Here is a 15,664-nt window from a genome sequence, read left to right on the forward strand (position 1 = left end):
CCCTCCACCCACCTGTCTAAAACATCTCGGGATGGGGAGCGTCAAAGTGTGCATTTCAGGCTGGCCATCGCAAGACAGCCAGCCAAACTGACATGCGCACTTTAAAGCTTCTGGACAGCCACTGCTCTTGTCCTCAATGCTGCCAATGGGCAGCAGAGGACACACCCTCTTGCCTCGGGGGATACTGCGGCACACACATCAGAAAAATAAAATGGCAATGAAATGATTTCATTGCCATTTTATTTTTACACGCACAGCTCTCTCCCCAGACTTTGTGGAGAAACTGCCACTGGCTTTTGAGCACATACAGGTTTGTTACTTTGGACACTGTTTGCACTACTGGATACCTTAAACCTTCTTGCTAACCTACCTAAGCTAACTAGTTTACCTCTTTAAGCAGTGAGCCACAGATGACCTGTTGTCGTCTCACTATAGATGGCTTCCTCCCATGAGCCAGCATGAAGTCAAATTTATTTTGTCATGATTTCAATCTTAATTTCTTATTGCTAGAACATCCGATTCCAAGACTGTCAAGACTGAGACCTACTATTCAGATATTAAGCCCCAAGTTTTTAAGGGGTTATGTTTTTCTACGTCTTAGATGTTGTTGACAGCGGCTGACTCTTTCCCATTGAGTCTGAAACTTAGTGGAAAAGTTTTAGGCCTACAATGGGTATGTGCTTTTGCATAACGAGTTCAGGAGATGGTGCCAAGTATTACAGATTACATGAAGATGCAGTTTATAGAATCTCTTCAATTTTGTTGCTGTATCCCAAAACAAGTACAGCGTTTGCTAGTATTGCACTTTGCTTGTACTTGGTAGCCCTCTGACTCTTGTTATTACTGCCTTTATAACCTGTGGATATTTGTAGCAGCAAGCAGTCACCAAAGTAGCTATTCCCCTAACCTGTCCTTTACCCAGTATTGTTCAGGGTGGCTCGCACTGCAGAATGCATGGTAGACCTTAATGATTGCTTGTTTTCCTGCTCTTTCAGAGAAAGTGTTTTGTGTTAAAAAAAAAAAAAGCCTGAGCCTAAAAGAGATATAGTATGTGTCCCAGGATGGTGTGATTCTCACCATTTAACCCCCTCTGCAAAAAATAGCCGAAAATAAGCTGGGCGATAGGATAGCAGTCCCATTATCTCTATTGCCAAAAAGCATGCGAGATGTAAACATGCTCCAGTTATGTTATGTTTCTGGCTGCTTGTATAATGCTGCATTCACCAGTTACTTGTCCTTTGTGCAGACTTCAGTCTACATGTGTGTTGTATCCATGACAACGTTCTCAAAAGTTGTTGTTTCATTCCCAAACCTAATTTCATGTGGGAGGGTTGATTGGAGGATGCACATTATCCATACAGAAGTGTTCCTTAGAGTAGGATTTTGACCTTCCAGCCTGACACATCTGTATGCCTATTGGGTTGTCTCGGTGGTGTGGGTCATAGTGGGGATTGGGTCATGTAGTCCTTTACCTAACCTATGTCAGCTACTCTAAGCCTGACGTTAGTTCGGTCCCAATTGATCTCTTGGATGATGGCATGTTTTCCTACTTTTCTGACCATGAGTGAATTTAATGGGAGCCTGTATCCCTTGTTTTAGCAAGGTGGTCATGTCATGTTTCAGAATGTACGATGTTGGGATTATGGTTCATGAAAGTTAGATGTGTTGAGAATTTTATGCCTGAGTGCCAGCTGTTTGCATGAATTTGAACTAAGATCTACAGCTACTGAAGCTGCGACCATGACACAGGTGATTCCCATCAATTGTTCTCACTTGTGTCTAGCAGTGACTAAAAAACATTCTGCTCCTCCTGCAGAGTTTGTAAAGTTTTGCCAACTCTGTCTTCTGCTTGGAGTGCAGAGTTTCAGCACAGTTCTGTCAACTGCTGCATGGCGGAATGTTTCTTGCACCCCATATGCCAATGTTAAGTTAGCGAGCAAGAATTTGCATCCCCTACCTTGATTTTCAGGCACTAGTACACCCAGTGACATTTCTGAGCGTGAGTGGTTGCGACCGTTTGCATTGAAAAAGCTGCTGCTCAAGTGGAAAATCTACTCCGGCGGCAGAAAGAAGCAGCACCATCTGGCACACTGGATGGTTCCATTTGCACTGATTTTGCAGAGCCGGACAAGCTTCTGGTGCTAAAAATCAGTGTCAGCAGCGCAACGTGCCCGAATTCCGCCAGATTGTGGAACTCCGCAGGATCTCAGAGTTTTTGTGCAACTCCACAGAATTCTATGGAGGGAAACTCTGCAGGTTCCTTCCAGCCCTTGTTGTGTCCTAATTCATGGTCCCAGTGTTGCAGTTCCTACTGGTCATCCTTAGCTCACTGTGAAACAGGAATTTACAGTCACTCGAATTGAGTTACCTCATGAGTTCTTTAATCAAGCAGCTGTGTCATACGGCATAGTGTTGTAGGCAGGGCTTTATGCGCCACTAAATCTGCTAGTGCTCGGCACCAGAGTTAAAAAAACAGAATGGACGTTGAACCTGATCTATACCAAGTCTTTTGTTCTTGCATTTCACTCACTGGGAAAAACACAAACTTACCCTGGATGGGAAAAAAAGTTATTATATTTTCAAAAACTGTTGCACAGATAAGACAAATGATTAGTTTGGGCAAACATAATGTTTTCTTTTAACAAGTCCTGTTGGCATTTAACAAGCATACCCATTTTTCATCGTTCTGTAACATTTTTGTGTGATGTACAGATGTGCCTTGCCTCGCAGATCCTTATATTCTACAGTTTGTTGGTCTTGAATGGGTGCAAGAGGCTTAGATGGCTGTCCCTTCTCTTGCTTGAAGCATTTAGGAGGCATGAACATTGCACTCTGCAACCCTTTACTTTCTTACTGCCAGTTAGTGGTAGTGCAAACTGCATCTCCATTGGCCCCTCTCAGCACTTGTTGGGAGGCAGGCAGCATGTGAGATCAAGTGCTGCAGGCTCAGGCAGTAGTCAGATGTCAATACATGTGCACATCCCAGAGGTACAGTGAACGTTTCCTAGTGTGGGAGCGTTGCACCATATTTCCAGTGGTATAGCAATGCTGGTGTCCATTCAGACCCTCAAAGATTTCGGGATTTGCAAAAAATTGCAAATTTGGTTGTTTTGTAAGAAGCCTGCACTTTTTACAAAAGTGCCTGTGAAATTTGACGAAAATAAATGCTCCCTGGGCTCCCCACACGCCCTGTGGTCAGTGATCTCAAAACTTGATAAAAATGATTGCCCCCATGGGCCCACCACCCACAGGGCACGCTGGGGGCATTAGTTTATATCACGATTTGGACTCACGACCCACACACACACGGCCCAGGGGGCATTTATTTCTTTGAGTGATTAGGACCCGCTGCCCACAGTGCATGCAGCGGTCCCAGGGGACATTTATTTTTATCAAGTTTGGTGCACAGCAGTGGGCCCAAAATTTGATAAAACTAAATCCCCCCTGGGTACGTCACGTGCCCCATGGACGGCACGCCTTAATCATTTTAGAAAAGAAATGCTCTATGGGGCCGTTGTGTGCCCCGTGGATGGTGGACCCACAACTTAATAAAAATTACTGCATCCCCCCTCCAACCCGGGACCCACGACCCACAGGGCACCCAGATGACATTAGCTTTAATCAAGCTTTGGGCCCATGAGGTATGTGGAAGGCCGAAGGGGCGTTTTTTTATAATTAGCGCACGCCTCCCATGGGGCATGGGGCAGGCACAGGGGGCATTCATTTTTTTAAATAAGTATTTAAATGATTAGGGCCCACAACCCAGGGGGCACGTGGTGGGTCGAGAGGCAATCATTTTTATAAAAAAAAAGTGCCACAAAAAATGCCAAAATTTGTGCTGCTAAATTTGCTTATCTGTGCCACAATATCCTGGAGGGGGGTCCAGTGGGAACCAAATCTATTTCTTTATCGACCTATCTATCTATCTTTTCTATCTTTTTTGCAAGGAGCAAACCATGCTTTATATTTCCTACAGTTGGTGAGTAGTGATATTCCTATTCCTAACTTAACTTAAAATCTCCTGTCTATGCACTAAGCATCTCGTGTATAAAGTACGAATTTTCCTGTTTGAAGTGAAGTGTCTTAAGTGATATAATTGGTTACATAGACCCCACCTTTTGAAAGAGAGTTCTATTTGTGCTTTTGTGGCACGCCTCTTTTAGAGATCTCCCCATCCTCTTAAAACACTGATGATGTAGTTGGTCTTATTTCAGGCCCCATTCTATAAAGAAGGCTGCAGTGGTTCCTGTCTGCTTGCTAAGTGTAGTTGACAAAGAGAGTTCTATTTCAGGGCAACAAGGAGAACTCTATAGTCTAAGAGCAAGGGGAGAGCATAGTCTGAACTGTTCTCCAAGCAGCGCTACCCTTTAGAGGATGAAGGGTGGGAAGTTAGGAGCTTGAGAAATCCTGGCAGCCACCCAGGGCAATAAAGAGCTAGCATGGGCTCTATGGACAAGTAGCACTGTTGTATCCGGAACTGTGAATCTTATTCAAATATGAGAAGTTTGGCTGGCCTTTTGCGAGCCAGTAAGGGGAGGAAATGTGCTATCTCACTTACCCCTCCCTCTGTACCACAGTCACCCAAAGGAGGTTTGGAGGGGATTTGATGCTCAGGCTAGAGATTTAAGAACATCTGGGACAGGAGTGGGGGCCAAATAGCGGCTGACCATTCCTACATTGGGACAAAAGCCAGGCGCCATCTGGAATGTCCCACCACAGAAGCAGCCTTGCCTGGGGTCTGTACTCAGCGGCGGCTCCTCCACAATGGCGGAGGAGCGTCGCCACTGTGGATAAGAGCCAGCAGCTGAGAAATAAAACAATATTTTGTTTTATTTTTCAGCTGCTGGCTCAGCTGAGCCAGCATGTGAAGGAAGGGGCTTGGCCATGGGAGGCAGGAGGGGGGAGGAGGAAAGGAATGCACTAAGTGCGCATGTTAGTTTCGCCAGCCGTCTTACACTGGCCAAACTGACATGCGCACTTACGTTTCTCAAACCCGGCTGTGCTACACAGCCAGGTTGGAGAAACTGCACAGATTCCAATGCAGTGTCTGAGTGGCAGACCAAGCCCCTCAGACCAATCCTGATGAGGCTCTCATGGTAGGTATAACATAAGAGCAGCACCAGGATTGCATGGGGGAGCGTGCACTGGTGTCCCAAGGGCTGCTGGGACACCATTAGAAGAGGAGAGCGAGGCTGTTGGCAGCGTCGGGAAAGGTAAGTTTATTTCTTATTTATCCCCCTCAACGCCTCCCTTGAGATTTGCGGCGGCCGCTCCTGTCTGCACTCTCTTCCCGCGCAGCTGCCGCCATCCCTGCTCGCGCCAGCACTACATTCCCTCCATCACCCACCTCGCGCAGCCACAGATGGCGGGAGGAAGGAGTCGGCGTGCGTGCTTTGGCCCAGGCGCGTTTCCCGCGTGCCGCCTGAGATGTTAGTGTGTTTTTTTCTTTTTTTGTATTTTTGGAGGGGGGAACGTGTACGGCGCCGCATGTTGTGTAAGCGTATTTTAAAGCGTTCGCCATCTGAGCCGCATTAGCATGTCTGATCATTAAAATGCACTCCCAGAGCCGCTCGATTCCGGAGCCTTTCCATTTCGAAGATTGGATGCTTAAACAAAAAAAGACCTGCAAGAGCGCTATTAATCTTCCCTCCAATTTGGAAATTATCCGCCTCTGAAGCCGCAACGTTGTATGGCCTAATCCATAATATTTCTCCTTGATAATGACAATCGGAGTCTTTGTTGTTAATTAAGAAAAGTGGATGTTGGAAAACAGTCGGGAGTAATTAAATTGCCATCGCTGCGCGGGTTAGTTTACCTCCGAGTGCTAATGAAAGGTGTCACTTGGTGAGATGGCGCAGCTGCATTCTTTGGATGCAGCTTGCGTACAAGTGGCCACGATTACCAGCCCTGGTGCATGTTAATCAGCCGCCCAAGCCTCGGTCCATGCAAGGCCCGTATGACACTCGGTCGGTTAAAGGTGCGGCCATGACAGCTGAATGACGTGAATGTTGACCACGTTGTGGGTTCATTTCTCATCTCAAGCTGCATGCACTCCTGAATGATGAATACCACCTATCTGTTCTGCTTTGCTCCTTCACATCACTGTGGTAGTGGGGCACAACCTTATAGACCAGTCTGTGGCATGTACATCTCCCCAGATTTGCTTGCTGTATGCTTGGCGAAAGGGCATATGGCATCATTATCTTGACGACCCGTGGGGGCAGGGTATTTCTGTGGGCGTCTTGTCACCTTTGTATGCAAGGCTCAGCTAAACATATAGCAGTAACCCAGCTCTTGTGTAGCCCCAAAGGGCTAAATATTTCCAAGGAAGATCGTGGCACTGTGAGGTGTTCAGCATGTGATGTCTGTAGCCAGTCACTGCATTATTGATAGTAATCTTCTGTGTAAAGGCTCAGGTTCGTGATATGAAGACTGCGGAGTCCAGCGTCCTGCAGTGAGGGATGGAGCTGTGCATGACAAACACAGTGCGTTTAGTGTTGGGGCATTGGTGAGTCGACGTATGGCAAGTCACTCCAGCCATGCCTACAGCCAACACACAAAATTCAACTTTTTTCGTGAACAAGAGTCTGCTTTGAGCCCAACCACTGGATCGTAGAATTAGGCGCACCAGATAATCTAGAAGAGCATCAACTGCAAAACTATAGTTACAGGTATGTAACTTGCTTCACGTTCAGACCCCACCATCGTCTGAATTGAGTTCCTCAGTTTTGTGAAATCCTGTGTAGGATACGGCCTCTTTAGTGCAGGCCTTTGCAGCAGTAGCATGTTAGCTAATGCGTGGCAGACGCTTGTCTAATAGGGTGTAAGCTACTAGATGTAGACACATGCAATGTAAGATGTAGCCTCTGAGTACAGGCACGTGCAAGAGCATGATTTAGCCTACTGTGTGCAGACACTGGCAGAGTGGTAGATATACTGGTGAACTCAGCCATGTGTAGTATAGAATTTGAGCTCTTCAGTCCAGACACACGGTGTAAGCCTTGGTTGTACAGAGTGAGTAGACACATAAGGAAAAAGTTGTTACATTCTGTTGTGTAGGGCGTAATGTCACAGTTTCGGTACTAAGTGCGGACATGTTAAGTATAGGATGTAAGTTATACCTTAGTGATACCTCGGGTGCAGGGCAGTACCTCTTCAGTGCATATATTCAGTGTAGTAGAGTACAACTGATCACAAAGACACCTAAGCTTAAAATCATGGAGTACAAAAATTAAATGACCAGAAGACAAATCTTTTGAAGCTACCCCCAGAAACGGACACAACATCCCTCTTGCACATCGGAAAAAGGTGCTGAAAATTAAGTTGTTCAAGTAACACCTCATTCAACACGGGTATGTAAAAACCCATCTACTTCTCCCAGAGATACACCTTGAATGAAAACTCAAGCCACGTTTGTACACAATCATGAATTATTCCCTCATTTTCTATTATACACAAAGGGCCAGATGTACCAAACGGTTTTACCCATTCTGTGTCTATGGGAAAATGTGTTTGTACATATGGCCCAAAGTTCCCTTGCTCTCTCGCTATGTTTCTCGCACTATGTAAGCATCTGGTGTAAGTTGTAGCATGTGCATGCACACGGTAGGTGTAAATTGTTAAATACAGAACGTGTGAGTAGGTTATAGTTTCTTTCTTTGCACAAGTATTCAGTGTGGGGGTGTACGATTTTGTGTACATGTATTCACAGTGTGGAACAAACTCTCTTTGAACACACACTTTGCCATTGCTCTCCATCTAATTTTTCTATCTCTCGCTAGGTTGTAAGCAGAGTAGCGGCACAACAAGGCTTCGATCTAGACCTGGGGTACCGGCTACTTGCTGTATGTGCTGCCAACAGAGACAAATTCACTCCAAAATCTGCTGGTAGGAAACGCACTGATTTTTTTTTTTTTGTGTGAACATTGTTGCTCTCTTTCCACATGACCATTCAGCGATGGTTCATTTCACCCTTTTTGAGATGCATACCGTAGTAGCATGTGAAAATACAAATTAAAAAGACAACTTTTACAATAACAAATACTCCAAAATACAGACTTCAAAAATGTCGGAGAGCGAGAGAGGTTGCATCTCTGAATTTGCTACATTTCAAAATTATTCTAGGAAGATATTTGTGTACTTAGGAGATTTAGCAGTCTATAATTTAGAGCCTGTTTTACAAAAGTTGTTTTTGCAGCATATATTCGCATTGAACCACATGCTGTTGTTGTTTGCAGGGTACTGTACAAATTGCTCAAGTGGCAGAAAGTTAGGTGCATTATGCTCCTAAGAATTGTATGGCAGGGGCGCTGTTTTTCAGTTTCATTGTTCTGCAGCCTCCTTTGCAGGCTCTCTTGAAATAGTGAAGTTATGCTGGGGGTTGTATGTTTTTATCAGTGTTGGTGCATTAGTTGCAATCAGTGGACATGATGTGCAAAGTAAAAGTTGAAGAGATTCATTTAGATTGGGCATCTGGAGAAAATGAAGACGCAATGAGTTACTTTAAGCAAAACAAAAGTATTCCTCTTTAGTTGTAGTTTGTTTAAGTTGCCCTGCAAGGAAAGCATGCTGAAATTGGAGCCCAGACTGATTCTGTGTTTGCATCACGCGTGGGTGGAGTTTATTGACGATTATTTCAGCTAGGTATCCATGCTGCTTTGGTGATTTTATGCCACCAGTTCTTGCTGAAGCGAACATTGGTGCCTGTTTCACATAGAAACATTTCTTCCCTCTGAAAGCTTAATTAGACTTGCACTGTCGAGTTTAGTAGTAAATCTGAATACCAGTCCCCGCCCAGATAGAGGACATCATCAGCTAGACAAAGGACAGCCGTCTCACTAAAAGTATCACAGGGCAGGCTAAGTTTTTTGTTTACTTCTTTTGTGATAGAAGATGGAGTATTTGTTTTTGCATAGACGATATACCCAGCCTAACACGCATCGCTTTGTTTATTGCGGCACAACATACATGCTATGCACTGTATTTTAAAATGACCTCCTTAGTTTGGGTTTGTAAGCAGGGCACAAACAAAACTCTGTTTTCGAGGGGTTTTGGTGTGGTTGCAGGATTCTGTAATCGACAAACACATTATATGGACCTCCTAACAAAGTGATCACGTGGGAGCACTAGAAACATGGTCAGCACCAGTGAGGTAACAACCAGAACATGCAATACAGCAAGCTAGTACAGTACTTTCAACCTCCGCGCACACACAGAAACTGAACGCTGTACATCAGTCACTCTTTGCCTTCCTAGAAGAGCTATGCGGTCTCATATCTCAGAAGAACACACACCCATTCCATACACAAGACCAGTGGCAGCCGGTAATTTTAAGATGGAAGATGGAAGGGGGGAGGGGTAGATGGTTATACACAAACACATACACTTCACTCACACCAATTCATTCACACACGCTCTCATGTCCATTCACAACACTCACTAACAAATACACATACATTCATAGACGCAGGCACTAAACATAAAAAATAAAAAAACTTACCTCAGCAGCTCTGGCAGGGAAGCCTCGCAGGTCCCAGGAGGAATGGGACTGCTGCCTTCCCTTATTGGCTGGCCTAAGGTCAGTCAGTGACGGAAGGCAGCAGTCCCAGCTTGTCACAGAGTGGAATGGAGTCAATGAGATTGCTGGCACCACCCCACTCTATGACGAGAAGTCACTAATGGACACTCGGCCCTGGGCGCTTCAGGGCTTAAAACTGAAGTGCTCAGGTCTGAAGCAGTCGGTGACATTCCCTCTCGTCACGAGGGGGGGCCCTCGAGGCACCTTTCCCCGGCCAAAGAGTCCACGCCCAGAGGCCTGTGACTTCTTTAGCCCAGCAAAGTTCAGCTCAGGCAGTCAGGAGTCTGCACATTTAGCGCATGCCCAACTCCAGGCTTCCTGACCTGAACCAGAAAGAGTATCTGTCAGGCAGACTTTTGTTTAGCCTGACAAGTCAGAAAAAAGGTAAAGGTGCGTTGCCCCTCATCCTGTATGGACGGGCCGCTGCAGCACAAGACACACATAGTATGAGGGCACCAGAAGCAAAACCCTATTCGAATATCACACCTACACTAACTTAATTAGAACCATACATCCAAAAGCAGCATAGCTCACAGCTCCAGACAGCCTGCAGCACTAAGCAACTGTACTAGTTGAAGATGTGTGGTTTATTAGTAACAAGATGATAACTTAATATACAGCCTAGTTAACACACCTGAGGCTCCGGAGTCCGAGGTCATACATTTTGTTGTTTTTCGATTTTAAAGATTCACTTCTATCACTCACTGAAAAAAGTGTGGTATGCAATTATCGTGTTCCCAAAGACAGTGAATTTTATAACTTGAAATGCACAGCTATACACCTTAAAAGCAACGGTGATGACATAAAGCACACAGCAGTGGTTTATGCTGTCAGTTTTGAAAGGGGCTGAAGTGCACTAAAAGACGATCAGAGCTGTGATCAGGAAAGAGGGGGCGAGTTTGAGTCGCAAAAATCGCAGGCATCAGCAGATCTCTTTGTTTCGAGATCAGATGGCTTGCCTCGTCGTTACAAAAAAATTGTTTGTGCATGAGAGAAAGATAGTCCAGTTGGATAATAGGGCTGCAGCTTAGATACGAATTGGATCTACATGTCTTCCGGCTGCATTTTACCATTGCTACCCGGGTTCTATCGCCTTGAGGAGGATGATAGTTATGAATATAGTAACAGAGCTTTTTGCAGCGCTAGCAGAAACTAGAATATAAAATAATGTAGTATTTTTTCTAGTCTAGGACTGTTGCAGGATATGTTGATAAATGGTCCAGTTGATGGTCTTAGATCCCATCATTGGTACTAGGCAATACACAGTCAATTAAGTTCTCAAAGGTATTTATGTGAATGAATGAAACTAAAATATGCAAGTGCACACAGGTAGAAAGGGATAAAAACCCATTCCTGATTCACAGGCTCAGGACTGGTGGGATGTAGCCCTTTTCTATCGCATTTACTCACATGGAAATTCCACCAGTATGGTGGCATTTTCGTTTGAGCAGATCAGCTTTTGTGGCCAGTATGCTGGTGGTACTGGGGGTCCACTTGGAAAATGTTGTAAACAACAACAAACTTACGAGGTTCTGGGTGTTAACAATTTGTTTTTGCCAGTAGTTTCCCATCCGGAAAATGATCTGTACATAAGGTCTTGGCAAGGAATCCGTCTGTTTTCAGAGTGGAAATGGGAAGAAATGCCTCGAAATTAATGTGTCTGTTCGCATTTTTTTTTTAGCAAAATATGTTTCAATCAAGAAACTAACACCCATTAAGAAAGAGAAAATATACCTTGGTATTGTATTTCACCATGACTAAAAATGGTACATGTGCCTCTCTGTAAATATGCATTCAGTACTCATAGAAATTGGTGACAACTTGCCACACCCAAATGTGCTCCTAGAATTGTGTTTTTTTAAATCCTTAAAGTGTTCCAGGTAACTTCAAACAGAAGTAAGTCAGTACATTTCTGACTTTCATTTTCCAGGATGATTGAACCAGATAAAACGTGCTTTCTGAAATGACCCTCCTGTACCGTTGCCGAGAGCAGTTAATCTAACATGCATGTGTACCTGTCTTTCCTACCACTTCTGTGCTCTTGGAATCTCGGTACCCTTTATGGTTCTAGGTACCCTCAGGATGAAGAGGGTTCTCTTGAGTTTGTAAGTTTGTGTTCCGTGTTACTTATCGGTGAGAGGTACACAAAATAAACTTAAAGCCGCCTAAGGACGTTTAAATGGTTTAGTAAATTATTTTAAGTAGAGTTTCACTTTGCAGTACTTAATGACCCTTCAACTGAGATCTCAGATTTACTAAAAGGCATCAATGTGGGGGGTGTTGCTTTTTTTGTTCCTATCACCCATTTTATTTACAGCAGCAGTGGCCAGGTTTTTTTTGGGGGGGTCAGAAGAAAACAAGTAAACATTTTGAATACAGTTTAACAATAACATTTTACTCAAAGTCATTTCAGTGGATCATCTGCCTGCAGTTTCCAGATTTTTATTGATAAACGTCATCTAAAATAGCCCAGTGAGAATAACGAGATGCTGTGTTTGACATCGGATAGGCGGAAGGGGAGCACCAAGAACACTGATAAAGAGGAGAGCCACTGCTTTGGACTAGGGGTTGATGTAGTCTGATTTAAGCAGTCTCCCCTCCTCGAGAACCAATAATCCGTAGGCCTGCGCTGACACCTACTGGAGATATAGTGCATAATAGCCCTGCCGACAGCAGCCTGAGACTTTCCTTGCAGGTACACTAATTGCTCTGGGTTTCTGCCGACAGCAGCACTGATAAATTAACACCCTTTTGCCTTTCCTGTACTTATCGAAGTTGCATGGTAGTGTCACACTTCCTTTTCACACTATCCTAGAAATGCAGTTTGCTTACAGCGTTTGCACACAGCAGACTTGTCGTGCCTAATAAACTACGTCTACTTGTGGTGTATAACTGCTTGATGAAAAGGCCAGTGAGGTCTCACGGCTCGCAATCATAACGTGTTACAGATATCAAGGTTTCCTTCTAATAAGATTATGCGTTGATTTGTTTAAAAAAAAAAAAAATATATATATATATATATATATATATATATATGTATATATATATATATGTATATATTGTACGATTTGCACGTTTTTATTAGAAGTGGGACCCCCAGCTTTTAACCCCTACTTCTTTCCTCCTCCTGCTGTTGTGTATATTTTTTTTTTTAGTAATAGCCCGTTGCCCGGGCAACACACTTGCATTTCAACGGAGAATTATTAGCATCTTTTGTTTTGAAATAGAGCAGTTCGTGGTTTTCAGCTCAAATTCGGACTTTTACCAGTCAGTTATGTGATTCTATAAGGGATTACTAGGTGCTACTTTTGTGATTTGTGTGGTGTGTATTTCATTTGTAACACCCCCGCTTGCTTAGGAGGTGAAATGGTGTCTTCAAGCTAAATGCTATGCTAAAATTGATTCTCCACTGCTGAGTGTCATGGGATTGACACTCACCACACCTGACACTGTAGGTCAGTGGTTCCCAACCTTTTGACTTCTGTGGACCTCCACTTTATTATTACTGGATCCCAGCTACCCCACTGAATAATTATTAGAATCTGACGACCCCCACTGGGTCCTGAAAGCTGGGGGACCTAATCTGTTAAAATTATTTAATTTTACAAGCAGCCACGGACCACGTGGCGAGGCTTTGCGGGCCCCCTCGTGTTCCCATACCACAGGTTGGGAATCATTGCTGTAGGTTGTTACTTATGCTTCAGAAGGCCATGGAATTATAACCCCCTCAGTATGTGTGGCATGATTGACACCGGACTGGGACTGACCACTGAGCTGCTTAGATGAGTGGGATTGATACCCATATGACTGAGAGATCCAGGAATAATACCACCTAACTGAGTGCTTTGGTATTGATTCTAGTTTCCCCAAATGCCCGGACACTGATTACTGTTAGGTCGAGTGATATGGTTTTGACACGTATGTAGCCAAATGCTCATGCATCTATAGCGATCTGTGATTGATATTCTTCAGTGACTACTTTTGGATTAAAAACTCCCTCAAAAAATGTTCTGGTAACACTGTGACTTGGACGGAGTACTTGGGAAAAGTCAAAAGCTGTAGGTTGGCTACACTCTTGCACAAGTAGTATGGCAATTGTTTTTCTTTGCAGTTGATCTCCATCTCTCTGTATGGTTAGAGATTAATTGACAGTCTTGATTGATAACCATGTGGTGGACTACTTGAGACTGATTCCAAATTAGCTGAGTCCTTCACAATTACTATCTACCTGAGAGAGATATCCCTCTCGCAGGACGCTTTTGAGTCAATATCCATTCAAGATTGATACCCTTTCTTGCGAATTGCTGTGGTGATGGACCTCAATATGGTAGTATAGTATTTTGAGTTATGTCACTTGAGCAGATACCAGGAGATGTTTGAGAGGTTTTTGTTCATTTAACATGTTTGATGGGACTCTGGCAATGGTGCATCAACCTGTTGGCTCATTTGATTTAAAGCTTCCCTAGAAATACAATGCAATACTGAGCAATAAATCTCTTCTAAGCACTGTGAAGACAAGCATTTTCAATGCAATGGGTCTCGCGTTTGTTCGAGTTAGAGCTATTAGCGTTGTAAAGCCAAAAAAAATTGCGCTATGTAAGTTGCAGCGCAATTGCGCTGTGTGTAAAATAAACAGATAAAGTAGTCCGGACTCCAGGCTGAAAACATCAAGCCTCGTATGTTTTTGGTACTTTACCGGTTCCTGTGTAGGTGGGCTAAACACCAGAAAAGGCATGACAAATGCATGCCTTTCAGGAATGAAAGAAAGTGGATTTTAAAGGCAAGCCCACAAGCCCACGAACCAATGTAAGTGACTGACGTGGCATGGGTGTGATTTCAAGCCCTAAGACAGATTACAGAATGGACGGAGCACTTTGTGCTCGCCCATAAAAACTACCTCTGGTTCTTCCACCCTAATATTTTTGCATGGGTAAAATTAGGTACCGCCAATGAACAAAAAGCCAGATTTGCTTTCACGTGATCATGAGTTTCCAATTTATTTACAAAAAGCAGCCTTGCAGTACTCTGCATAGATACATGTAACAACCATGTCTATGCCTTAACAGTTATTGACTTCATTATGAGTTAGCTTGGTTAATATTCCTACCTTGAGAAGTTCTGCCTCACTTTAACGCAGTATTAACATTGTTTGTGCACCAAAAAAGTGGATTAATTAGCACTTGTCAAGCACTGAAAATTGTAGAAGTTGCACTTCATTGCATCGAAAACCAAATGTCTAAAACTCAACACTGAGAAAACAGTATTGGTGTAATTTGGCATGGACATATCTCTCTCATGTCCTCGTTCCGGTGGCCAACAGAGCAGGGCCTGCCTCCTATAGCATCAACCTTGGCCAAGAGCCTAGGGATCCTGATTGACATTCAAATCTCAATGACCACCCAAGACAACTCAGTTGTATCCACCTGCTTTCACACCCTGAAGTTCCTCAGGAAGGTGTTTAGATGGCCCTCCCAGGGCACCTGGGGGGTCCGTCATGCATGCCCATACTACCAGCAGATTGGACTATGGTAACACCCTCTTCGTCTGCATCACCATTCAACTCACAAGAGGCTCCAAGTTACACAGGTCACAGAAACTAGGCTCACTCTCAAACTTTCACCCCACACGCACATATACAAACATCTCAAGACCTCCACGTGCTGCCCATTCACAAATATGCCCTCATCAAGCGTCTCGCACACCTATGGGGCACTTCACAAGCAAGGGCGGCCACACCTCAACCAGTTCCACATACCAGCCCGACACCTGTGCTCAGCATGCCTTCTCCATGCCCAAGTCCTCCACAGCCCATGGATGCACCCTTTCCTACCTGGCCCACAAAGTCTCGGACGACCTCCCATCTATATCAGAGCTAGCAGCAACATCTTAGAATTCCACAAGAAACTGAAAACATGGCTTATCCAATAGGGTCCTAGTACTGCTGGACAGCACCTTCTTCAGGTGTCAGGATACCTTCACGGCTAACATGTGCACCATACAAATCAGCATAACATAACATTGATGATTTAGCTTGCTTACACCATTATAGATGAGCTAAATAGATGCAAGTGAGCTGTCTAGTCCTAA

General features: G+C 44.2%; 1 protein-coding gene across 7 annotated transcripts in view; it reads left to right on the forward strand.

Annotated features, from left to right (window-relative positions):
* ZMIZ1 (zinc finger MIZ-type containing 1) overlaps positions 1 to 15,664 on the forward strand; it is a 469,088-nt gene that overhangs the window by 315,515 nt on the left and 137,909 nt on the right. For all 7 annotated transcript variants that reach the window (XM_069240178.1, XM_069240175.1, XM_069240177.1 and 4 more), the window contains exon 6: positions 7,782 to 7,887. In XM_069240178.1, the coding sequence (XP_069096279.1) occupies positions 7,782 to 7,887 (106 nt within the window). The remainder of the gene's footprint in view (positions 1 to 7,781; positions 7,888 to 15,664) is intronic.

Source organism: Pleurodeles waltl, chromosome 6 (assembly GCF_031143425.1).
Source record: "Pleurodeles waltl isolate 20211129_DDA chromosome 6, aPleWal1.hap1.20221129, whole genome shotgun sequence".
Classification (NCBI taxonomy): domain Eukaryota; kingdom Metazoa; phylum Chordata; class Amphibia; order Caudata; family Salamandridae; genus Pleurodeles; species Pleurodeles waltl.